This window comes from Tyto alba, unplaced genomic scaffold (genome assembly GCF_018691265.1).
Source record: "Tyto alba isolate M040663 unplaced genomic scaffold, T.alba_DEE_v4.0 Super-Scaffold_38, whole genome shotgun sequence".
In the NCBI taxonomy this organism is placed as follows: Eukaryota; Metazoa; Chordata; class Aves; order Strigiformes; family Tytonidae; genus Tyto; species Tyto alba.
Window position 1 is genome coordinate 28,671,119 of NW_024881313.1, and position 27,332 is coordinate 28,698,450.

The 27,332-nt window shown below is 36.7% G+C and overlaps 1 protein-coding gene across 5 annotated transcripts in view; it reads right to left on the reverse strand.

Moving 5' to 3' along the window:
* The window catches only part of LOC104358699 (phosphofructokinase, platelet), a 47,549-nt gene extending 21,984 nt beyond the window's left edge, over positions 1-25,565 (reverse strand). For 3 of the 5 annotated variants that reach the window (XM_032982672.2, XM_032982670.2, XM_042802125.1), the window contains exons 1-11: positions 25,092-25,466; positions 17,264-17,337; positions 10,388-10,465; positions 7,882-8,071; positions 5,208-5,373; positions 4,415-4,459; positions 4,206-4,314; positions 3,691-3,786; positions 2,156-2,248; positions 1,657-1,782; positions 1,021-1,085 (exon numbers count right to left, since the gene is read on the reverse strand). In XM_032982672.2, coding sequence (XP_032838563.1) covers positions 1,021-1,085; positions 1,657-1,782; positions 2,156-2,248; positions 3,691-3,786; positions 4,206-4,314; positions 4,415-4,459; positions 5,208-5,373; positions 7,882-8,071; positions 10,388-10,465; positions 17,264-17,337; positions 25,092-25,176 — 1,127 coding nt within the window. In that variant the 5' untranslated portion in view covers positions 25,177-25,466. The other 2 variants (XM_032982668.2, XM_032982671.2) reach the window with 2 other exon arrangements.
* Positions 25,566-27,332: the final 1,767 nt, after the last annotated feature.

Sequence of the window (27,332 nt, forward strand, 5' to 3'; positions counted from 1 at the left end):
TTGGCAAACTCACTGAGGGTGCACTCAATCCCATTGTCCACGTCACCAACAAAGATGTTAAACAACACTGGTCCCAACACCGACCCCTGAGGAACACCACTCATCACTGGTCTCCATTTGGACATTAAGCTGTTGACCACAACCCTTTGAGTGCAACCATCAAGCCAATTCTTTATCCACCAAGTGGTCCATCTGTGAAAGTCATGTCTCTCCAATTTAGAGAGAAGGACTTTGTGTGGGACAGTGTCAAATGTTTTGCATGAGTCCAGGTAGACGACATCAGTTGCTCTTCCCTTATCAACCATTACTGTAACCCCATTGTAGAAGGGCATCAAATTTGTCAGGCATGATTTGTCCTTAGTGAAGCCATGTTGGCTGTTACGCATCACCTCTTTATTTATTATGCACCCTAGCATGGTTTCCACAAGGATCTGCTCCATGATCTTGCCGGGCACAGAGGTGAATCTTGCTGGCCTGTAGTTCCACAGGTCTTCTTTGGGGGCTATGTTTGCCCTTTTCCATACAGTGGAAACTTCACCTGACTGCCACAACTTCTCAAATATGATGGATAGTGGCTTAGCCACTTCATTATCAAATGACTTAAAACAGAAAATACTCTGTTGACACATAAGAGTGCAGAATGTCTCCCTCCAACATAACTGTTGGAAAACTACGAGTTACTTACAAACAAGCTCATGGGATTGGCCTGAAAATCTTGAATAAACATATGGTTCTTAAAACACTGCACCTCTTCGCTTTGTGACCAGTTAGCCTAGTATCAGTCACTAGAGTCTGACAAAGTACCGAACAACAGTTTTCTTGATTTTGCATGTTTTTATGAAGATTAGAATTTCAATTTGTATTTTTTATATTTAAGAAACTCTTTTGTCTCCTCTATTATTCTCAAATACATAAAAACATATAGGTGTTAAATTATTAAAAATAAAATGTCAAGTGCCAGTAGAAAAGCAAAGCAATTTCACTTTACTAGAGTAAATTGGTACAAGTTATTGGCCATACCGTCCACGAAGCCTCACAGCCTCAAGAAATCTTCCCTCATCCATGGCTTTCTGAACTTCTTGAGTCTTGAAAAAACAAGTCGATTACTCAATATGTTTAAAAAACAGAGTAAGATTATTATTTCATATATTCTAGTAAATAGATCATTCTGAAATAGTTTTCCAAAGTGAAAAAAGAAACACTGACATTTCCTTAATATGTGAGCTACCTCTTATCATAACATAAATTACAGTGGACAGAAGAACCGAGTAGAACACTTAAAGCCTTCCTGGGACAGAAAAAGAATCTATGCATTTTTTGCGTTTTCTTCTTTCAGTTTAAAGTGAATAGTTTCAGTGCAGAAACCTGACTGTTATGTATGACATGTAAATAGATGCAAGCATCTGAAGAATTTTTTGTAGCAATAAAAAGATCTGAGATGAACTTTTAAAGCAAATTAAAAATATATATTTCTTGTCGTCAATAGTTTGCAAATAAGTAATAAGACATAGAGAACACACATGAAGTTCATTATTCCCAAATGTGGGAAAGTGCTGCACACATTCCCATCAGCATCTAACAACGGACAATTATTGTACACAGTGGTCTGTTGTCGTTAATGAATAACTATAAGTTGGCTTTTTGCCAGAAACTCACCATCTGTACACACTCCATCAAAGGCAAACGGACAGCCTGGTTTCCAGACAGGGACACGACACAGGCAGGGGTAGCTGGAGTAGCTTCTAAAAGGGCAAGCACAGCTTCCACACCCATACGACTTGCCTGAAAATAGATATTGTTTGAGTGTTCAAGCAAGCACTTAAAAGCACAAGGCTTCCAATCACAGAAATTGGTCATGATATTTCTATAAATCAAGTTGAAACAAATTGTTCCTTGGTAGATGAAATTGCTGCAGGCTGTTTAATGCCCTTTAGCATGGACAATTGTTCTTGCAGCTTTGCTTTTTAATTATAATATAAATTCCTTTACACAAAGTGTTTTACTATTCTGAACTTAAGCTATTCAGACAGTTAATGTGAGATAATAATCTGATTTGTCAAGTTAATCAGGTAAAGAACCACCCCACCCGCAAATAAATAATCAAAATGTAGTTGTACTATGTGGTGCCATGAGTAAGTATTTTAGATTCACTCACCAAAATTCTGTCAAAAGCTGAAGGGGTTCCACCTCTTTGCACATGACCCAGAATAGTTACTCGGGTATCAAAACCAAGCCTCTGGACCACAAGCTGCATAGAATTTAGAAATATAGTAGGTTTATTATCATCGCTATTTTATATATGCATGTGTTACCATTACCCAGTTTTATGTACTATTGGAATAATAAAATTCTACATATACTATACATTAATATGTCAATAGTAATGAATATGCTATAAAAGTTAAGCAGAAGTTAAATCAGTCTTTAGTTTATTCCTAATCTACAAGTAAATTCCAGGGTCCTAATCTGAAAGAACATTTTATTTAATAATGGCAAACAGTAGCTTAGATTGTAATGCTTTAACTACAGTTACAATGGCTTCATTATGCACAGTCTTCAGCCTTATAAAAACAGGTCTAAATATCATAATTAGAATAATTGAAAGAAGTTTAATTACAGTGTTTTATTCACTCCATGTTTCATCTAAGTGCAAGATTATACATCCCAAAAGATTCTCAGTCAGACTTTAGCAAAGATCACTTTTAACCTTAATTGACAAGATTTTTAAAACTTGCAGTAAAAAATATAATAAAACTATTTCATTCAGTTAGTCTTTCTTTCAATTTCCTATGTTACATATCAAATCTAAAGTCACAGAAAGGGATGTTTTATTAATACATCTTCAGTGAGCATGTAACGTTAGGAATAAGTAATGGATAGCATAAAGCATAAAAAAAGATTTAGATGTTATTTACAAAATCTTCTATCCCTGGTATTTATATTTTTTGAACATTTAAACTGACTAAAATTTGTAGCAAGCAAGTAATATTTCTTCCATAAATACATAATAACTATCTGCTGTATGTATATTTAACATCACTTGGTGCTAAATTTTACTTTGTAAAACTGCAATTCTGAATTAAGTGTGAAAGATTAATCTCAAACTGACATCTATGGAAAATAAAACTTCACAGTCACAGGACAAATAAGCCCCAGGTAAAGTCAAAGCATCATTGCTCCCTCCTGCCAAAGACTACTTTTAAATTTCTTTTCTTAAGGGATCCTTTCCAAGAAAAGAAGAATAATTTCAGCTTAAAAGTTTTGAATATATTTGGCAAAGCAATCATTCAGAAAAACGTGACAAGACTTTGTCCAAAATAGACAGTATTATTTCACTGTGAGACAGAGCATTATTAAAATTTTACAAGAAATATAAAGTAAAATAGGATTATAATTACTGATTTAAGCTAATTTCAGACTCTATTAAATAAGGTCCCCACAAAGTAGGTGTTTTGGACTGTTGTCCTATATTGCAAGGAGAAAATGTTCTGATTAACAGCCATTAAAATAATTCCCCCTTAAGTGGACTATGGAATCAGATAATAAAGCACGACTATAAAATACAACCAGCAGACTCTGGGATAAGCTATTCTACAGGAACAGATTTACTTTACAGAAATGTTATTGTTATTAACAAGCTCCATCTTAAGAAGAAAACAGAAGGTGTATCATAGCAATGTTGACACTTACATCCTTAACCTTCTCTGATGTTATAGGTTTGTTGTGGCAATCAATAGCTCCTTCAGCTACAATAATAATATTCAGCCTTTTCTTTCGTGCACGATTCTATAATAAAAATAAAATCACATCCATATAATAAAAAAACTGAAAAAAAATTATAGCACAATTTTATAATTAATTGCTATACATTAAACTGCTAGGATTTGAGGAAAGTATTCTTGAACACTTCAGAGTTCTCACACATTTTATCTTCACATAGGTCTTTTCACTGATAAAGTTAAATGTATCAAACTAATGAAGAAAGGTACTTACTCTGCTTATATAGGAATAGATTTATGTAATCTCTAGAGTAGGTCATATAATTCTTCAAAACAATATCAGAATACAGAAAAAGAACCGTTTAAGATCAAATAGCATTATCTGTGACACCAGACTTGCTGAAAGTCCTGATCACATTTTTAAATTAGTTTTCAAACAAGCATCTGCAAAGACATCAGGGAATCCCAAACCCAGTAATAGATTACCTCTGAAAGCTTAACACACATTGAATCTTCCCATCCTTCTTCTGGTGGGTATTCAGGAATAAACACCCAATCTGCACCACAGGCTAAGGCACTAACAAGAGCTAGATACCTAATAAACATAAAAAAAGATTAGATATTTACGGGTCAGATTTCTTTATCTTTCATAATTATATCTGTATAGGACACAAACTGCTGAAGGCAATACATACCCACAGTGTCTCCCCATAACTTCCAGAACGAATGTCCTCTGATGGCTGTAAAAATAAGAAAACAAATTAACTGTAATTCTGTAACTCAAAATCCAGTCCAAATTCTTGAAATCAGAACCTGGTATCAGGAAATAGCCCATGTTTACCATGCTTACTACACAGAATTCTTTAGCAAAACAGAAGGCTGTATTAAACAATGTATTTAAAATTACGTATCTTCCAATGCATAATTAATTTTCACTACTACTTTATTCTAGAACATGAAAGGGCAGTTAGGAGATAAATGGTAAACATTTAACAGAAAAATAAATGATGCAGAACCATGATTAAGAACTGTAAAGATACAGATCTATTGAAAAAAAAAAAAAAAAATTTAATTGCTTAAATTTTACCTACAGAAAGCTTATATACAAAGAGATGCTATTTTGTACTATTCAGGGTGTGTCTGGATTTTCTCTAGAAAAGTTTATGTCTGGGAAAGACTAAAAACACATTAAAAAACTAAAGCCTGCCCCTAAAGCTGATACAGTCTCCACAATCAGATGCTTGAAGTGCTGCCATGACAGGAATGATGGAAAAGCAGTTACTAAGACAAAAGAGACACTGAGACACTTGAAAGATGCAGCCAAAAAGAGCTTTTATTCCCACTATAGAAATGTTACAAATACCAGTTTCCTAAATTCTATTTAAAATTAACTTATATCCTCCACTATTGTATAGCAATAGAAAACTTAAAGATTTGGAGTATAAATAACTGTATATGTCATAGTTTTCTGTAATATGCACAGTTTACCTTTGAGCAGTGGTCATGATGGCATCCACAACTTCAATGATTCTGTGCAAAGCTGAGTCAGTACCTATGGTCATATCAGTGCCACAGAAGTCATTGTCTATGGATCCAACCATTCCCACAATATTAAGGTAAGCATATTTCTTAACAGCCTCTTCATCAATCTGTCCTGTAAAGAAGTATCCAGAGAAAGAACTGTAAGATCGTTCTTAAAAAACAAAACAAAACACCAAAATTCCGGACATATTGCTTGGGCACTCTACTTTTGTAAACTAAACATATCCAAACATCAAATTATGTTTAGATATTTTAGGTAACAAGGTTAGTCAAAACTACAAACAAAAGCCAATCGAACAACCAAACAAAAGAATCCTGCATAGAACTCCTTACAGTAAAGAAGGAAACGAGAGCTTTTCAGTCCATTTCAAAGTATCAACAGATTTTCAAATTTTGTAACCAACCTTAAAATTGATGGTTTGGACTTTGTAGTCTCAGTGTAATGTGCAATGAAATAAAAGGATGCAAACTCGATGTGATTATGGGCATATATAAACAATCAAAAACCAGTATTAAACTTTTGAAAACTTCTCATCTGTAACACTGAAAGGCTCTGATTTCATGATTAATAAGCAAATAGAACAGAAAAGCTCCTATTCTAAGTCTTAGTCTGAGTCTCCAAAGACATCAGTGAAAATGCTGAATTATCCAAGAGTTCTAAAGTATCTCAAGGATGAAATCTCAGCTGCTTAAGTGCTTAAAACTACCTTACTATCTGCGGATGGGATTGTAGCAAATATAACCCAAATTTTTAATATGGGATTCAAGAACTATATATCAGTGTGTTTAATGTCTATACTAGAGAAAATAGTAGAAACCATAATGAAATATATAAGTAATATTCATAAATACAGCATTCTGAAGAATTAAAATGTTTTCTATTATTGTATAACATACATTACAAACCTTTTCTAGAGTTCCAAAGGTGACTTAATAATCACATGAATAAGGGATATCTGGTTGATATATTCTACTTAGATTTCTAAAAAGCCATTGACAAGGTCTGTCACCAAAGGATTTTGAGGAAACTAAGTAGTCGCAGCATAAGAGAGAAGGCTTTAGCATAGAATAATGTGAAACAGAGGGTAAAAAAAAAATAAGAAACACAGGGCAGTAGTAAATGCAAGTTCTTGTATCTGAGGAAGGTAACCAATGAAGTTCTACAGGGATCTGCGCTGTTCAACATACTCAGCAATAACCTAGAAAAGGGAATGAGCAGTCAGGTACCAAAATTTACTCAAACTGCATTATTTGGTTCTAAAGGTATGGATTGTCTGAGAAGAAATTAAGATGACTAGCAATACACAGTGAGCAGTAAAGTATCAGATGGAATTCATTGTAGATAAATGTAAACTAATACACATGAAAAATGTACCCTTACATCACGAACAAAATTATGTTATTTTTGGCATAATATAATAATACTGTTTTCATTAATAAATCAGCTTCAATGCTCAACAGCAGTCAAAAAAAAATCAAAATATTAGAAAATATTAGGAAAAGAATAGAGAACAAAACAAAGATCATTATACTACTGTGTAGATCCATGGTTTGCCCTCATCTTGAATACTGGGTGCAGTTGTGGTCCTCCCCACCTCAAAAAGGACATGGTAGAACTGGAAAAGTTTCAGAGAAGGGCAACAAAGATGATCAAAGATATAGAACTTACATAGAAGAACAATTAAGCAAACTAGGACTCTTCCATCTAGAAAAAGAGATGATGAAGGGAAAATAAGACAGCTGTAAAATCTCAAGTGGCATGCAGAGAGGAAGCAGGATTGATTATTCACTGTTTAGTCTAACACAAAAATTATAGGACATCAAATGATACTAGAAGCCAGTAGGATCAAAATAAACAGGAGAAAATTCTTCACAATCTTCATCATTCAGTGAAGCTGTAGAACTCTTTGCTACACAGTTTTCAGCAAAAATCTGCATACTTTCAAGGAGACTTTATACATTTATGGAAGAGAAATTAATTAAGGACTGCTAACAGCAACCGGTTCAGGAAGTCCCAAAGACAGAAATGGATGGAATCTATCAGAGTATTTATATGTTATGAATAATATATAGCATCAGCATAGCATTATTTAAGGTTGTTCTGTTCTTTTACTCTTCCCTGTACATTCTCTTGGATGCTGTCAAACACACTGCTAGGCTGGATGCACTTTTAGCAACAGCCACTTAATATTCTGATCTTAAACAAATAGTGATAAATAGGCAGAAAAGCATTGTAATTTAATAACAATGAAGTGTGTAGCTTGTTGTAGGAAAGGAATTATCATGTTAGTTTGGATATGAGGGTAAAGGACTCTTCAGGCAAAAGGTTCAAAGTTGAGACCCTGAAAATGATTCATAATGGGGGGGGGGCGGAAATAACACACAGTGTGTTGCCCAGTAACTTATTTGGCCTTTTTGAACCTTTATGGTATATAAGAGAGGATGTACAGAAATGAAAAACTATTACTTTATGAAGAACCATGTACTTTCCTAGAATGTAAGCATTTGATTTTTGAAGTTAAGAAATATCCTCTGAATGTAGTTTGTGTATGTATAGCTAGGGTACGTAACTTCCCTGGAGACTGGACTAGAAGTCTAGAGAATCTAAATGCAAACTTACCTTTCTGTGCCAGTTCTTCTAGAAGTCCACTCCATTCTTCACGGAACAGATTGGCACCAGTTAAGCTACCATCTCCGCCAATCACACAAAGATTAGTGATTCCTCTCTGAACCAAGTTGTAAGCTGCCTGCAGGCGGCCCTCCCGGGTACGAAAGGATTTGCAGCGTGCACTACCAATGACTGTACCTCCCTAGAAAAAGTGTAGCAGTTTTAATTTATAATCCAGTATTTTATTGTATTTTTTTTCAGATGGATTAATGATGAATAGTTATTTTGTAGCATAACCTCCATTTTTAATTTTACAGGGAGTAAAAAGTAATGAAAAACAAAGAGTTATCAAACATGTGGGAAATTATGTTCTTAAGAGCAGGTACACACACCAGGGAAAAAACACTCAAAACTACTGATAAAGAGCTACTTTTGAAGGAAAATGTTAAATTATTTGGGATTATTTTCAGTAGCAATTCAATAAATTATCTAGTTGTTACTTATATGTGATGACAATTGTAGAAGTGATATGATACTAAGTAGTTAAGTATTTAGATGAAATTGCTTCAAGGCTTGAAATTTTTTCCGCTAATATAATGAAATATATAAACTATAACAGAAAATATGTATCCCTAAAGCTCAAAATTATCATTCAGTGTCATTTCACGTAATTATGGGAAGAACTGCATCCACATTTAGTGACTTAGATCAGACTAATGCTAGATTTTCTGTTTTATTAATCATATGATATATTTATTAGTATGATTTAAAGAACTTCCTCCACAAATGGCAGTCATTATTTTCCAAAAAGACTGAAGCATCCTGTCACTGAAAACTGCTGGACATCTAGCTAAAAAGAAGTCATTTACACATATTCTGTGTTTATGTTGTTTAATCACTCAATAAAAGTCTAATTTTTGCCTTATTTATTGTCACATTAAAAACTAAAATTAATTTTTTTTTTCCCTGTATACAAATCTGGAGATAATTACATCACTTTTGCACAAAGTTTTCATTTACTTTAACTTATAAGTCAGTCATGACAATCTGAGTTTCAAATTTGTGAAGGCTATACTGACAAGATTTGCCCTATCAATAGATGTTTCAGCTCCCAAGCCAGTCCTAGGCACTATTTCACCATCTACATTGCAATACACAACCGCTGCTAGTGGAAGAAAAAAAAAGTAGAACATAAGCAGTTCAGCTTTCTGCACAGTCAAAAAAGAAGTGTACACATGGACATGTTCTGTAAGTAATAATCAGGACTAAAAAAACATATCTAAACTAGATATTTTCATACTTAAAAAAAACATAGTTGTAAGTGGAAAAGAGACTATGTATTTGAAAGAATGTACTACAACTTGTTGTGATTAAACAGAAATATGCATTAGGCTGAAAAATCTTTTATCAGAACAACTAAATACATTCTTTAAGATGCATCCTCAGCTTCACTGTCTATTGAATTCCTAGCAATCACACCCAGAAAGGTGTTTTTCTTACGGTATGTATGCTATATACATGTTTAGAATCCCTACATCCTGCTCCTGCCTATGCTGTTGTGTGGCTTGGCCATGACAAATTTTCTCTTAATCTTAAAATGCATCTGGATGATGCTCTTAGTCATATAGGTTTAGTTTTAGGCAGCCCTGTGAGGAGCAGGGAGTTGAACTCAGTTCTTCTGGGTCCCTTCCAACATGAGATATTCTATGATTACAGATTCTACAAGATAGACAGGGAATTAAAAAAACAAACAAAAACCCAAACATGTAGACAAAATATCTCATAGTATTCCAGGGTATTTGTTTGGGGAAAAAAAAAAAAAAAAAAAAAATCAATTTTTCTCTCTGCTATCTGCTTTATGTTTATTATATTAGCTTTTCAGAAAGCTCCAAAGAAACCCACGCTTCACCTGGAGGAAGTTTTCAGAAAGCTTGGCAAGCAGTAAGGCTTCTTCGCCAAACATAGCATCTGCTCTGGAAAAGGTAACAACATTACCATGCTGAGGAAAAGTGAAAGGAGATCCAAATGGCCACCTTGCAGAATGTAATATAAACGTACAAAGGCACTGGTATTATCTGAGCTCTGGAGAACTGTACTGTAATTACACACATTACCATAATTCTAAATCCACTTACACAGAAGGCCAAGAGGGTTTCATAAGAAAACACTTGCCTTACAAAACATGGTTGTTTCATATTTTGGCCCTATAATGTCTTTTTTATTAAATATAGTTTTGTCATTATGGCTTTAGGTGTCTAATGACATGTAATGTTGAAAATCTAGGACAAAGGTTTTCAAGACTATTTCTGTGCACCAAATATAAGACCACTAAAAGACCTTTATAAAGTGTCAAACATCCATACTGTGGAAATCAGACTCTGCTAAAAGAGGTATGTGCTGGTCACTCAGTCATCACAGAATTCAAATCCATAATTACAGTGGTTGTCTGGATCTAGAATTTTGGTTCCTTGTTTAAAGAGAGAAGGTTTGGGTCCCACTCCCACCCCCTAACACTTACCACTTGCAGGATACTTGAAACACTTTCCCATAAAACTTCTACAATATTATCACCTCCATCAACCATTCCCTGGTAACCCTGAAAGAGAAAAAGTATTTCAGAAGTCTGATTTGAAAAACTGTGTAACATTTCCACTGTAGCAATACTCACCTTGTATATTTTAATGCAACTTTAATTAATTAAAAACACTGAATAAAAGAATACTCAATTTAAATGAAACAACATTCAAGCAGATATCACATTAGGGAGAAAAAAAGCAAAACAAACCCTTTTCCTAAAAGATCAGTTCCAACTACAACTTCAAGATAAAGTAATTCTTTACACAGATTACACAGCTTATAAACTAGAATGGAAATGTATTTCTCCTTCCTTCGGAATTCAGTTATTTTTGAAAAACTACAAAGACAGAACAACTTTGAAAAGCATTATAAAATGTGCTTTCTATAAACAAAACCTCATTCTGAGGTCATGATCTTTGAAAAAAATTTACCTTTGTAACACTTTGTACACTTTTTCCCCCAAGGTAGGTATAAGCAAAACAAAATAAAGATCAACAAACAAAAATTTTTCATAAACAAAGAAGAAATCAGGTCACATAGCCTTCATTCTTTTTTGGAGGAAGTTACACAATAAATAGGTGAAAGAAATTTAGTAGAAAAATAAATTTTAGTGATGCGTTCATGAAATCCTTAATACCTTAACTCAAATGGTCTTCAGAAACCAATGCATGATGTAACATGGAAAGAACTGCACTTAGTTGAAAGAAGGAAAACTGTCTAATCAGCAGATAAAGGGTTTTGTTATGCCTGGTATTAACTGCATAAATACTAGAAGAAAGATAGTAACAATGTAACAATTACAGATTTTTTCCCATTAGGTGATATTGTGAACACTGATTAGAAAAAAAAAAAAAAAAAAAAAGCAGCAAAGTTCTAACCTGGAAAAACCTAACTGATGAAGACTCCAGAAAAAAACTGGAGTTACAATTCAACTTTTTGACATTTATGTAAATCCAAAGGGGGGGAGGGGGAAATATGCTAGGTTAAATAACATAAAAAACCCCCACTAAACAAAAAAAAAAAACATGAGGATGTTTATGTCTCCATTTTTAGATTATGTATACATATGGATAATTGTGCTGAGGAACAAATAATTAACCTTTCTTCTGTATGCAGTCCTTGTAAGATTGTACACATTTAACTTTAGAGTTCTCAATAATAAATCAGGTGGAACTAGAAAGAGAAGGGAGTTTAGAAGACAGCAAAACTGACATTATAAACTAGAGACACTTATTTTGGCATGATCCAGAGCATACGTATATTTTATCCAGTAAGCAGTAACTTGGAAAAGTACTAAGCCTACACCAGCTTAAAAAGCCACATATATTTTATGAATACTACATCATATTTGGGAGTCCCTTAATAGTGTGATAAGAGAAGAATATAAAGAAAAACTGGACTCAGTAAAAGTATGAGTTACTAAAATTAGGCTTTCTAGAATTCTAGTACAGATTCCAAAGGGAAAACATAAGTTTCTGCTCAGTGAGACTTGAGTAATGACTTTACATATAAGATGATGAAGTAACAGTAAAGAAACAGTTGTCTCTAATTTCTGTCATTCATCATATCTTTTCAATATCTTCTACACTCTCCAGATAACTGATATCTAATATATACAGATACTGTCTTGTATAGTAATGCATATGCATAATGACTTGAAGCTAAGACATTATTTGCACAGTTCCTTCAAAATTAGAGCAAGCTGGAAAATAAATAACGCTTAATCTACATATCAACCTTAAAAAAAAATAATTCACAGATAAAGTGCAAAGATCTTCAGACAGAAACATTCCAGTGGATCCAACCGAGATTGATGAAGGCTAAAAAATTACTAAATTTACTTATCACACATTTGCTGGTTTGTTTGTTTGTTTGTTTTTTTAAAGTGAGGAATCTAATGTTTCTTATATCACTCAGTAACGGACTAAAAGCTTTTCCTATCAGTGTTCCTATTAGCAACTACAATAACACAAAGATTCATAGGCAACAAATCCTGAAATAATAGTGCGATGTTACAACCTAACTCAGTCAGTAACACTGACTTTAGTAAATTGCACTACAAGCTGACAAAAATATATACAGTTCAGGGATTTGCTCCTATCATTCACCTTTCATTTTTGAGAGGAAAAATAAGGAAAGTACATCCAAGAAAGTATTATAAACAGTAAATATATACATTAATTATATATATATGACACTCATGGATTAAAATTCTCAATTCATGTTTTATTAACAAATCTAAAATACAGGAAAAACCAAATAGATAAACTACTATTTGAAATTGTCTGTGTAAGATTTGAAACACCTTACAGCTAGGCTACAGACAAGCTATGACGGAGTCCTGTACCACGCATCTTTAAAGTAGAAGGAACTCATGCATTATGGTCAGGAGTCCACATCAGTTCTGTCATCTTCTCTGTGTAGACAAGTAAGAACAGGGCTGTTAATTCCTCCCACTACAAGGTAAGGACTGGGAGCTTCTGGAACAGGTCAGGTCTGATCCATTTTAACTGTTACATTAGCTTTTCCTAACTCAGTTCTGTTTACCAAGAAGTGTATGTAAGCTTCCTCTGAACAATGTAGCTAGAATTTCCACACTGTTCTTCCATACCATTAAGAGATACAAAAGGCATAGCATTAAAACAGCTTTCTAGAAAAGCTATAGGGAAAAAAAAGATGACTAGTTATAATTGAAATATTAATAATGACCATTGTTTCTATTTATCATTTTAGTTATTTAAACACTGGAGACTGGGCAATCCATTCTAAATGTGGAATTTCACTTGAAATATTTTATCAAATATTTTGTTCAAAGTTCAACACTGTTACAGTTGTCTGGTTACTGAAAATTACTGGTAGATGTGAATACAGACTTTAATAAAAAGAGGGTGGTAACCTGTCAATTTACATTAAAAACAAAACAAAACAAACTTACTTAAATTCTAAAAATAGTGGCCTGAGTACTAAGATAGTAAATATGGGGCAAGAACGGAAAAAAGTAAACTGACAAAAATACAGCAAGCACTATATTTGAAGATCAACCCTATTTTATGCTTATTCCTTCCTCTACCCAAAATCTGAATGAGGGGAAATCTCTGTGTGTCATATGTTCACAGAGTACACACATATACACTGTAACTCCTGGAGAGAGTGGCAGACACAACAAACGTAGCTTCCAGTCTTAACTCTATAAACAAAAATTTTTGAAAAAGAACGCGTCATCTTCTGATATGTTACATGCAAGACATTTTGGGCTTTAACAGTTATTTAAGTTTCCTTACTGAGCTTTTTTAGCTATTACTTGACAACGTAAAATACTAGCATCACTGAGTGTAAAACCACCACATAAAAGACATGAAGTTTTCCTCATAGAAATTTGTGACTGCCATACCATTGCATTTCCAATGCTGGCCTCTTGAGAAAAAGACTCTTAATCAAGATGAAGAATCTAAAAGTTCCATAGCTTAGTGGCAAGAGCATGCATCCACAGGGAACTATGAGCTTCAATCCTGGAAAAAGGGCAGGTTATTTGTATAAACATTTAAGACCTCTGTTTCTAAAACGAATTGCCATAAATGAGAGGCATCACTTTTCCTTCTCATTCTCAATTAGATATAGGAAAAAACAAAAACAACTTAAGTCACTTCTGATTAGTGAAAAAAAATTAACTAGCCTCCTAGAGCAGCCTGGTACTTTTACATGTACTTCCATCTCCTAGATTTTCACAGCATGAGTGAAATAGGTCCACAGGTGTTCAAACTGTAATTCAAATTGGGGGACATTTGAGAAATAATGTGATATTAGCCACTGAGGGTGACTACAGACCTTTTACATACTAAAATTAAACACTAAAAGATGTTAACACAAATAAAATATGAAACAAGGACAAATGTATAGTGTAAGCACTGTTTCCATTAATTAATAGCAAAATTTTAAATGTGCTAATTTAAATTAAGGTACAAGGGTTTCTAAAAATTTTATAGCTATAAAATCATAGTTTTTATATAATCTATACAATTTACCTATAAATTTAATAAATTATGGGGAGGGTGTTATAAATTATTTTATAGTTTTAATTTTCACATAAGGATTATTGTGGTTTTTTTTCTCCTTTTGGGAATCAAAGTATGTCCAAACAGCCCATGAATTCCAACATCTCACTGTTTCTTTCTTTGAGCTTTGGTAAACCCAGATTACAAAAGTCTAGAAAATTATTTATACCTTGTTCATTGCCGATTTCTATTTATTTATCTTGGTAATCTCTGATCACAAAATGAAGCAAAATGGAGTTAGCAAACAAAAGGAAAATAGAGTTATTGTTTTACTTAGAATATGGAGCTAGTTTTGTCCACAACTGTACAAGACAGATGGTTTTACAGTGCAAAAAAAAAAAAAGTTCTTACGACAAAGTTACAGGAGGAAGAAAGCATACGACAACTAGAGCAAAATAATCTTGAAAAGGCTGAGACCTTTAACTCCATTTCTGGCTCCAAATAAGAAAATATTTTTCACCTTTGGATGTTGCCACTTCAGGTTTTTTCTTCATTTTTTCAGAGCAGCTTTAATACAAGCATCACTTCACCTTGACATATGTGTGTCTAGTTAAAATGTCTATTCAAAATGTAGGCTAAAAATAAACTATTCTCATTGCTTAACACACTGAAGTCTGCATTTAAACTGTAATTTAGAACAACCTTATCAAAAGTATTAAATAACTTCAATTATATACAAAATATATATATATATATATACACATCTCCTCTGTATACATAATGCAAAGGCTTATTACAGGGATTATTAGTGACAAGTCTTACCCTAAGATTTCTATCTTCCACTACATTTGTCACCTGCATCTGTTTCCTATTTTGAAATGCTGAAATTAAAAAGTTGTTTAATTTCAAAGCTTGCAACAGTGTTTCTCTGAGGTACTTATATGAATTGTGAAAGAAAATTGACTTCATAATTTAATTAACAGTCAGAGAAGAAAAAAGCTTAGCATTCAGTACTTCCTGAAACATAGAAATGAATGGACTAATCTAGAAGCAAAGATCTGTCAGAGCTATTACCCATACTTACAGTGAAATGTGCATTTTTCTCCCAGACTATACTGTTACAATGAAAATAGAATGAAAATATATAATGGAAACTCAAACATTGATTTTGTTTTTATAACTGATTTTCATTCAGAAATATCTGTGACTTCGCATTGGCAAACTCTAGCAATTAACAGAGACAATAGTGCAATTTTGCTAAATGCAGAGAAACAGAAATATTCAAATTTCTCTGGGAAGTTATCATTGAATACACTCTGTGATACAAAACAGTTTTTAAAAGGTGACAAAAGAAAACAGACTGTAAAATGAATGAACTATAAAGATGGTAATTCTTAAGTTAAACATAATTTTTAAGTAAATAAATAAATAAATTGAAGTCCTGGCTTTTAAAGACAGCAAAAAAACCCTCCTTATTTCCACAAGAGTATCTGACCCATTTCAGCAAGCCTGCAAAATAGCTGAACACTGAAGGAATTCTAGAGATTGGCCATGTAATTAGCACACACTAAATACTCAGAGCTACTTGTTGTAGCTGTAGTACAAAAGAATTTGAACACAGTGCTCTACTTATTTGCATTTCAATATACTTTTCATCTATTTAGTAAATGAACTATAGGAATAAGCAGACACAGGAAGAAAAATGGATAAATAGCTACCTTTTAAAGCTAAATTGTATATTTTGCATGCACAAAACTAAAGCCAAAGTACTTTCCTAGCATTTCTATGAATTCTAGTACTCCATACTTTTGTATTAAACATTAAAATTACATTTTGCTAGGAATATTGGTTAGCAAGCTTTGCCCCATATCAAATGTTTATTGTGATTTGTAATCACCTCAAATTTCTAAGGAGTTGAACAGGAATTCCAGTGTGAAAAGAATGACTTCTTGCCAAATACATTTACTGTATTTTTTAATCTGCAAATTTCATGAAAACTGAAAGTGTCCTTCAGGCAAAAGGAAAACTATCACTTAGTCTTCCTGTAAGACATACACATAGAGTATTATTTTGGTATTTACATTAAACTTTTCTCATGATTTTTTAATATCAAATAATTGTTACAAAAGTTAACAATCTTCATGCATATGCAGCCATAAGCTTCAAACACAAAATTCTGATGTCTGGACACACTAGTGATGGTGCAAGTTTTTTCATGTTTTTTTTTTTTGTTTGTTTGTTGATTGGATTTTTTTTCAGTTACAACTTTATACCTATAATCCGGGAAAGACAGCACCAGCCTGACAGTATTCTTGATCAAAACCAAGTTGTGTAATCTGTAGAATGAGGGCAACAGCACATCCTTATCATACCCTAGGAAAAGGGACCAGGGGGAAAGTCAAAGGGTTAAGAAGTAGTAGTTCAACTATGCTTAGGAAGGTATTTTTAAACATTTGGGGCCAGACATGTAACAGGTTCACAAATACAGAGCTCACAGCTAGGAGACAACCTCTGGTTTTCCCAGTATTTTCAAGCTTATGATGGCTGGCATCACATGAAGAATTCCATATATTTTAAAAATTACTTTTAAATTAAATAGTTTTAACATATACCTTGTAAAAAGTCCTTTCCACAAAAAAAAAAAAAAAAAAAAAAAAAAAAAAAAAAAAAAAAAAAGAAAAGAAGAAAAAAACCACGTTGATATGATGAAAGAGAATGACATCTACAACATTTTTAAATTTATACTAGTCACTCGCCATGCGGTTTCCACAAAAACTCAAGTATAGTTAGAAGACAAATGCAGAATGAATAAAACAAAAACTAACCTCATAAACAAAATACACTTTGGCTTTTACATAGATTCCCATGCGTACTACTGCGCGCACAGCAGCATTCATACCTAGGAAGAAAAAGCAAAATCACATTGTTATAGGCTATCCAATATTTTTTGCATACTATAAATTTTCAGTGTCTTAAAAAAAAAAAAAAAAACAAAAACAAAAACAAACACCAAAACAACAACAAAAAAAAACCACAACTAATTCATTCCTAAAAAAAACCCCACTGATCAGCATCTATTAAAACAGAAATTTGCTTAATAACAGTGCAATCAGCTCATGAATATGAAGAGTGCAGAACTATTTGCTTTGTTCCAATAATTATGTGGATGCCCATATGTGTGTTAATCAGAGATTCAATTGAATTGCTGCTGATTGTAAAACAGTATTGTAGAAGTAACAGCTACTAAACCAGAAACAGAAAGTAAATTCATTTCACAGTAATGATTAGTTTTCTATCTGAAATGTAAAACATTCAGCCAGTTTAACTGTAGCTTCTTCAAAGGAGAAATTACATTGTAGCAGTCTTTTTCCTGAGCTTGCCAGAGTAACACAGGTGTATACATAGTATTTTGTAGGGAGCACAGCCAAAGCTCACAACATTGACAGATGCCCACTTGCACATGTAGAAGTAGCAGTGAATTAACACAAAAAATGCTGCATGGACTCATTTGACAAAAAAAGTGCCTAAATGCCACTTCGCTTCCTGGAATTGCAAGATCACAAGCTCACATTGGAATTCTCTGCTCACAGACATCTGAGAAATTATTCTAATGTAAAATCTTCCATTTAAATCCAATGATCAAACACTTAGCTTCCTGAGCAACAGTGAAATTTCTACTGGTCCCCTCACATGAGTCAAATTAATTCTGTCATAACCCATCCTTTCAGATATTGTATTACCTTGCTCATTATTCAGGAAGTTCCCAAAAGTAATAAACTAATTGCTTCCATACCACTTAAACAGACACAAGAGATTATGCAAAGCATAAGGACGGAAGAAGTAGTTAGGCTACAATGAAAGAAATAGCCCTGGCACATCAGTTGAAAAGGGATGTCAGAAACATGACAATCCAAAATAGTGGGCACCAATTCTCCAAATCTCTTGCATTTAATATCAAAACAGCAAAGTAGTAGGTCAGCCCTGCTGTTCGACATAGGTGTTAAGAGTTCACCTATCTGGAGTTGTATAAAGTCAGTAACTATAATATATGAACCCACAACACAGTAAGATATAAAGATATGTTCCTACAATATCTATCACTGTTAGGGAAAAAAAAAAAAAATACTGAGCTATAAAAGCTCACATGTCTGAATAAAGAATGAGACTGAGGTTTTCTCAAAGATTTATTATTTAGGAATATACCAGAAAGTCCCTGAAGTTGCCTAATGCAAAACAAAAAATTAAGTTGGCCAAAATTAAAAGTTGCTTTGCTGTCTGTATAGATGTCACTTAGCCTCAAGATTAAAATAATGAGTAGCAGTGTTTTCACATCAATTCTGTACTAGGAAATAACAGCAAGAATTCTCTCAGTCAGAGTCAGAGCTTGTGGCAGAGCTGGAAAAAGTTCTCAAATGCCAAGACAGCTAAAAGCACAGCTTTGGACGAAGAACTGGATGATGCCGAAGAAAAGCAAAGAATCTCATCTAACAGGCTGTTCTGAAAAGGAAGTTAGCATGCTAAATCTCAAATTAAAACAGATCTACTACACTGAGCAAAATCGTCTCCTCAGTAGAACAGTTTTCATAACAAAATTAACACCCCCCACCCCTCTGACACACAATGTCCCCTGGAAAGCAAAGACCTTTAATTTTTTAAAATTGACAGTTCTTCACAGCACTGCCATTTTCCTCAAACAGGGAAGATGTGAGCACAAGTTACTCCTTTCATCAGTTCACAGCTTGCTTCAATTAATGCACAAAGTATTGTGTGGGTGTGGTTTTTTTGTTGCTATTGGGTGTTTTTGGGTTTTGTTGTTTTTTTGTTTGTTTGTTTGTTTGGGTTTTTTTTTGGGGGGGGAGGGGATCGACACTGTCACTGTTTATTTGGGTTTGTTTGTGGAAGGATTGTTTTAGAGATAAACCCAACTTTTTATGTTATCTATTTGGTTGCAGAAGTCTAGAAGAGCAGCTAAAAGGATCATTTTCTGAAGGGAAAAAGCTCATCCTCATTGGGTGAGGACTATTCAGAACCACACTTTTAAGAACCTTCTGTTCCTGAAGTTCAGCTTTGCTACCTCTCTCATTTGGCAACTGAGAATAAACACTGTTTCAGGTATCTAGTATATGTTAAGTTATAAAGACTGGTGCCTTATTCAACAGCAGTCTCTGTATTCCAAGTACCTAATTAAAATAAAGTGTCTGTGATGCAAAGAGGCTAAAGCAGAAGAGTTTTGTCAGCAAAAATAAGTACTTAATAAAATAAGAAGACATTAAATAAAGATTCACATGTCTACCAGAGATATGTACATGTCTTTTATCTGTTTCTTGCCCACATTTCTGCTTTACTGCGCATGTATCCTAGTTTTTTATCTTTAGCATGCACCTCTCAATCAGTGTATTTTAAAGAAGGGTAATTACTTTGTTCTCATTACAAATCCTCCAGACCTGCCGTACCTTTGTTATCTATAAATTATCCTACAAATGTTGTTTTGTCTTAATGTTCATACTTCTTCTAAAACAGAGTAAAACATAAACATTAATTTCTCAAAATGACAAATTCATGAATTCTTTCCACGTGAATGTATTCAGGATACAGCTACATACTTTCTTAGTGAATACTTTTCAGTTTTCATGTGTCTTACATGAAAAACTGGTAAAATTTGTAATTTACCTGTTGCAAGAAAGGGTAAAAGCCCAAGAACCCCCCTCACACACAATTACAGACATAAAGCAACTTCTCAGTATCACTTCTGTAACTTTTTAAGTTTATGCAACATACATTTTGTTATTATTTGGTGGTGTATATTTTATCATTTTATGAAGAAAAAGGACTTGGGTGTCTATTGGCAAGCTCCTAAAGAAGTGACGTACATTTCAGAAGGGCTGAGAACTGAGGGATGTTATAATTTGATATCTACAAAATACAGTTAAAACATTGAAGCTTTAGGTTTTAAGCTATCTAAATCTGAATACACTGCTTGCAGTGATTCAAGTATGTAAATACAGAGAATTTAATGAAGTCTCTAGAATTTGTCTAACAAAATGTTGCTGAATTTGATTATTTGTGGATTCCTACAATAGCATTTGAGAATTACCATAATAACTACGAAATGTAATTATATGCTTATTACTGAAAAAGAGATTTACCGGGTTAAACATGGATTTAGTCCTGAATAATAAATATAGCCTGATAAACATACAGGATTAGAATAGCAGCTTCAAAAGAAAGCCACGAATAAAACCAGTATTTTTTTAATAACAAAAGAATTATTTTAAATCTTTCTGAATTACCATTTGCTTTTGCATTAAAGCCTTTGACAGAGAAAAATGTTTATTTTGCTCTTTTGGACTCAGCAAAGATTAAGTAATCTGCAACTACTTACATGGATTTACATAATGTTCGAAATTAATTTAAGAGTTGATAATTTACTGTCCTTCTTGATATTGTCCATTCAATTGTCTTTGAAAGCAATAGTTTTCCTAGCAGTTACAAACATATTGTAGAAATTTTTTTTGTCCAGTGACAAAATTTCTTTTTCCATCATATGTTACCAGGACAAGATCAGTGTATTTGTGCTACCATATTAAATATGTCTTGTGATGTTCCTCGGAAGCCAATAATGCTTCAAGAGTAAAAATATGTAGATCTTTGCTTTGACAGCCGTGGTCTGTAGTATTCCAAAACTCTGGAATCCAAAAGGCTATAGGGTTCTTTTTAGCTGTTTCTAAGCTCAATATTTGCTGAAGGAGTGGAGCTTTTTTATTTGTTCAGTGGCAATATTACTCTTTCCAATGTAAGTTAACAAGACAAGAGCAGTACATCTACACTACTATATTGAATATGTCTTGAGATGTTGGGAAGCCTGGAATGCTTCAGATGTAGAGATATGTAGATCTTTACTTCAGCATTCATGATCTGTGATATTTCAGACCATTACTGTTTAATCCGTAAATCCCTTACTTATGCTGTCTTCTACAACCCTAAATCCTTGAGTTTATCTCAGAAATAACACACTCACTCTCAAAGACAATAATCTTGAGCCAGTAAATTGGGCAGCAGCTCAAAGTAGCCACAAACACAACATTCCCCAATAGTGCACAATCGCCCTGTGCCAGAAGCTTTTGATGTTGTTCCTTCTGCTGAGACATATCTATCACGGTCTGATTAGAGGTTGTAGGAATATAAGTGACCTACGGCAGCCTAAAATGTCCGTGCCAGCCACTGGCAACCCACATAAAATACAACCAGTGTACTTCATGACCTGAAGCAGACCACGGCCAGAGTCCCACAAAGTGAAGACAAAAGCATGACCTAAAACCCATTTATTAGTTCACCTTTCTGAGCTGCAACAATTACAATTCAGTAATAGTCTGGGAACTGAACTAAGCCATAAATCTTGAGAATCAAGAAAAAAACTTCTTTTGCCTCTCAAGGTACAGGTGATTATGGTGGAAAGTACTTGTTTTAATTCACAGTTTAACAGCTGGTTAGCTAAAGTGATGGACTGCCAAGTTTGTTTTTACATATGTTAAGTGTTCAAAATACTAATCTTTTTCCTGTGAAATGCATCACTGATAAATTCTTTAACTCCATCTGAAGAAGATATCTGTGTTTAAAATATGGTGACTAAACAATAATAGTTCCAGTATGACATATACACATTCTATAGACTTTAATATTCCACAGGTAGTAAAAAGGAAGAACAAAAAAAACCCTGCAAGGAAATACCACAAATGTGGAGAACTAATTTAAAACTTAATATATCCTGTAAATAGAAAGGCTTGTCTAATTTACATAATTCTACTTCTAAATTATTAAAAAGTACAATAACAGCAAATACATTAACTTCCATTTTAAAATAATTTCAAGCATGTTTTGTTCTAGGTTAAGATTTGTAGCCCAATCTAAATCAAGGTACCTATTCATACAAAGATAATGTGTTTACTACAACACCAATGGGTGTTTGTTCTAATCAGTTTCCTGTGAGTTTAGTTTGGATTACAGATATTCAGAAGATTTTTAGTGTGGTAAAAAAAAAAACTAAAAAAACCCAACAGAACAGGATACTGGAACTCTTTTCTTATATTAGTACTGTTTTGCTTATTTCAGAGTTAGTAGTTTTGCCTCACCTACAGCTTACCTGAACATATATTTTCATACAGCTCTGCAGTAATAGCAGCATATTTCCTTCTGCTTATACTTCACCACTTCTCTCACACATTTGCTGTACAGAGGGCAAATGCCCTTGACAGGGCATGACTCATTCTGTCCCTTGTTTAACTCCTAACCTAGCATGCAAACTTGAGGTTGCATATTTTACACCTCTATACTGTTATCAAGATAGTAAGGGTTATGAACCTCAGCTGTGTTGTGTGATTCAGTTGAAACGATCTAGTTCTATTTTTTTTTTTCCTTGTTCTTCTAAGTTAGGACAACAATGCTGCCTACAAAACAATTTGGAAGACATCCAGTTTACTTTGTTTGGTGTTTGTGACAACCTCACTCCCCAGACAGCAACTTTTACAGCCTGTTACTTTTTATCCCTCCACATATATTGGAATGCTACAGTTTCAGTCTGCCAGATAATAAAGTATAGATGTCACCCATGGATTCTGCAAGTCCTTTAAATGCTTTAATTCACATTAAAGTGCAGATTAATACTTTATAAAAAGAGATACATCTGTTGCTGCATTATATAATCTCCAGCCACGCCGAAGAAAAGATCAGGGCTCTGCCTCTTGCCTAACATGCTGCTGCTGCTTGAGGCAATGCCCCATCACAATTTAAAATTAAAATGGCGATTTGGCGAGCAGATCATTAAAACAGAGACGCCTTGATTCACAGTCCCTCCTAGAATCATTTAGCAGTGGAATTGATGACACTGAGAAAAAACTGTGGATAAAACTTGAACAAGTGTAACCCCACCGAGGAGTAAAAGAGAAGCCATTTAAGGGCATCAATTTGCCTTTTCTCCGAAATTGCAACATTTCCCTCTCCGACTGGTACCAAATCCCTTCCACCCCTGATTAGAGTTTCAGATAATCCCAGGTAAACTCGGGGGCTCCCCGTTATTCCTGCGGGCAGAGGGAGGGAGGATGCTTCTCCCAACCCAGATGACGCAAAGAGGCGGAATCTGCAGCGACTCGCAGCGGATCACGTACACACCGGCGGCGGGGAGGGAGCGCGGAGACGCGGGTCCACACAGGCTACCCCTCGTGGGCGCGCTGGGGGAGCGGGGGGAGGCGGCTGCCTGAGCCCACTCACACCCCGTGCATCGGCCAGAACGCCCCAGCCACGGACACAGGCTGGCCCCCGCCTCAAAACCTGGGGAAACTGGTTATTAAACTGCCGGGCCCACGCAAACAGGAAAGAGAGGTGCTTTTCCCTCTCTACTCGCTTAACAAACGCGAGTAAGAGTGCCGTTTCTTCTTTCAGTGAAAGTCCTTTCGAGACACTCCCGGTAAAAAAATAATCATAATTCGAGGGAAGGAGCTAAAAGCAATCATAACTGAACAACTCCCCAGGCAAAAGCAGAGCAAGAGTCCTCCCAAATAGCACGGAGCTTTGCACGTTTGAAATCTTAACTGAAACTTCGAACTATTAATATATATGAGATTTTCTGGTAGAAAAGGGGAAAAAAAAGTGTAGGAAAACATGACTTCATGATTAAGTATACTGCTCTCAAGCCACTTTTCTTTCACTTCCCTCTTAATGTCTAGCTCTTTTGTTCACCGTGTCCTGTAGCTAGGACTCCCTCTAGACTTACGAGTTTTAAGGAGGTGAAACACGTTTCCAGCATACTCCTACGGGGCTAGAGAGGAAAGCACCATCTAAGCGCTCTAAATGACGGGTAGGAACATAAAAGTGTTCCCGGTGACAAAACGAAGTGAAAAGCAAATGAGGCGAGGGCTGGCAGAGCCCCAGCAGCGCAGCCAGCCTCCCACCCGCCGTGCAAGGCAGCACGACCTCCTCCCCCGCTCACAGCAGCTCACCCGCTCTCCCTCCTCACTCTCCTCTCTCCACCATCTCCCGAGGGGTGAAGACATTTTGATGGTAAAAGTTATTGGAGCGTTTCTACCCTTTTCCCTGCCAAGGCAGGCTCAGAGGGAACGCGATGAGAAAGTGAGGGATGGGGGGAATGTTTGCAGCTCAGGTGTCCAGGCCGCGTAAAAAAAAAAAAAAAAAAAAAAAAAAATCTTCTAAATTATCTTACTAAGAGAGGCAGCTCTAAGGCCAGCACGGAAGGAGGAACCCGAGAACCCCGGCAATCTGGTGTGCCTCGCTCCCAGAGCCCCCTCTCCCTCCACTCCCTCCATGTGCCGCGGCAGCGCGGCTTCCCGTAACCGCCCCTGAGGCGGCCCGTGCTTCCTACTCCCTTCTCGCAGGCGCTGCTACACCCACCGCCTCCTTCCCCAGCCTCCCGCATGGGCGCCCAGCCTGCCTGGGAGGCCGTTCGAGCTCCTGCCTCCCTCCTACCATACCCCGAGGGGTTCCCCACCCTCCTCCTCCCTTTCTGCTGCCCCCCATTCCCCACCACGTCTGCAGCTTCCTAACACCCACCCCCTGCTACTCCTTTACTTCCCGTCTCCCCCCCCACACACACACCTCCTCCTCCTTCCCCCCGCGCCCGGACCGAATGGCGTGAGCAGCTACCTTGGGCATCGCCGCCGCTGGTCAGCACCCCGATGGCCTTCCCGGCGCCCGACAGGTTCTCGAAGAACTTCGGCTGGTGATCCATGGCGCTGCGGGGGCAGCACCGGCGGGCGAGACGGAGCTAGGTCGCTGAGGGAGCCCCTGGCCTCGGGGCTCTGCCCGGCTACCCGAGGTGCACGCTCTGCTGGATCTTGTATTTGGCCTCTGCGGAAAAAGAACCCCCCCCCAAAAAAAAAAAAAAAAATGCAGACGTGTGTTTACACAGGGATGTTTCTACAGGTAAACGAGGGGAGGGGGCGGCTGTGTAGAAAAAGCCCGGGGGGGGAAAGGAAAAAAAAAAAAAAAAGAGATGAGAGAGCGGAGGAGAGATGCAGCGCTCACATAGCAGCCAAGCGCCCGCCGCGGCCGTTTCCTCTCCCGCTGACAGCCCTACGCGGCGCGGTCAGGCACCGCCCCCCAACGCCCCTCCAGCCGCGGCGGCTGACGGGCGGGCCAGCAGGCCAATGAGAGGGCGAGTTGCCGCCTCGAGCGGCGGCCGTTGCGGCGAGGCGGGGCGGGGCGGAGGGAGCGGGCGGGCGGTTTGTGGCGCGAGGCTGAGGGAGCGGTTCCCCGCGGCGCCCTGCCCCCAGCGGCGCCTGAGGCGGGGGCGAGGCGGGAACATGGCTGGCGTCTCGGCGAGGGAGGGAGCGCTGCCGGCCGGGGTTACCTCACCCTCCCCGCAGTTCGCGGCGGAGTCCCCGCAGGGCGTGTGGAGCCGCGGAAGCGGGCAGCCCCTTCCCTATGAACTCTCTGGCGGCCGGAGCCTAGTTGGGGCGGCCGTCGGGGTCCCGCGTTGCGGGGCTGGGCTCTCCGGGGTGAGTCTGGGTGCGCCTTGCGCTGGATGAGAGTGCTCGGCCCGGCCCGGCCGTCCCGTGGGAGCCCCGCTGCAGGCCTGGTAGGCGGGAGGTGCCCGCGTGGGAGGTGCCCACCCCTCCCTGCCGGAGGCTTGAGTGAGAAACCTGCCCGCGGCGTGTCCGATGCTCACTGCCCGGTTGTTGCAAGGCGGCTCGGCCTGCCTTCTCAGGCCCAGCTGTTTCTCAGGAGGCTCGCACCAGTGAGCACAGAACACAGCGCCCGCTGTGACGGCAGAGTAAGCGAAGAGAGTTACTTCTGCCGTCGTCTGGCAGGGTTTGTGTCGCAGGGTCTGGTCCACGACTGCCTTGTCAGGCAGAGAAGCCCGAGAGTTCATTCTCTTTTTGCCTCTCTCATGCCTTCTCAGGTATGTCTTGTTGCTGTGGCATACCAAAACCATAGCAGATGTTTAGGTGCACGTAGGAAAAGGAAGTTACATCCTATAAGTATGTACAGCTTGGAGACAAAGGTTGAGTCTGAGGGAGTAACAGCGGTAAAGCAGTTGAGAGAAATTACTCTAGGTGGGAATGTCAGTCTTTCTGCCTTCCTTTTTTTTTTCTCCTGTTGCACACTGATGCTTTTTTCTTGGGAAAGTGCTTAGTACTGGTTGAGAGCACTCTTAAATTTGCTGTATTATAATGCCACATTGGAGTACAATGGAATCATTCTATTGATCATAATGTGGGTAGTCACAGAAACAACTTAAGACTCCGATTTTGTTAATTGAAGCAAATAAAGCTGTATTATCCCATATGTAGTTCTTTATTGTACTTAGAATAAGTAAAAGCATTTGCAGATTTGGGGTCTAAGTTACTTGCCCAAATTATACAGCAAGTCAGGGAGAGTCAGAAACAGCAGCAAAATGCTGACTCAAGTTTTATATTTTAATTGCTGTAGTAATTATTGTTTTTGTTCAACATCTTCATCACATCTTAGACTTAACTCACATTGTAAAAATACACGTGCTCATCCTGTCAACTTTCACACAGGTACACGTAGAAGTACAGTCATCTGAGTAGTTCAATCAAATTTACTCAGGTAAATGTTTGAAGAAAGCATACCTGCAAATACTTATCTATACCTAATATGTGGTCAGCTCCTGTCTGAAAATCTACTCAGAGGCTAAAATGAATGTGACTTGTCAACGAAAAGACACATTGCCAAATTGTTTACATACCATGAACAATAGTGATTTGACAGGTAATTTACTGTGTTCTTTTCTGAATCTGAAGAGAGCTCCGAGTCACAGATTATAATAAAAGTGAACTTCTGTTATAGAAATATATAAACCTCCATAAAGCCCTACTCTGTTCAAAGGGTTCTGGTCTGAACTGGAATCACATTAGTTTC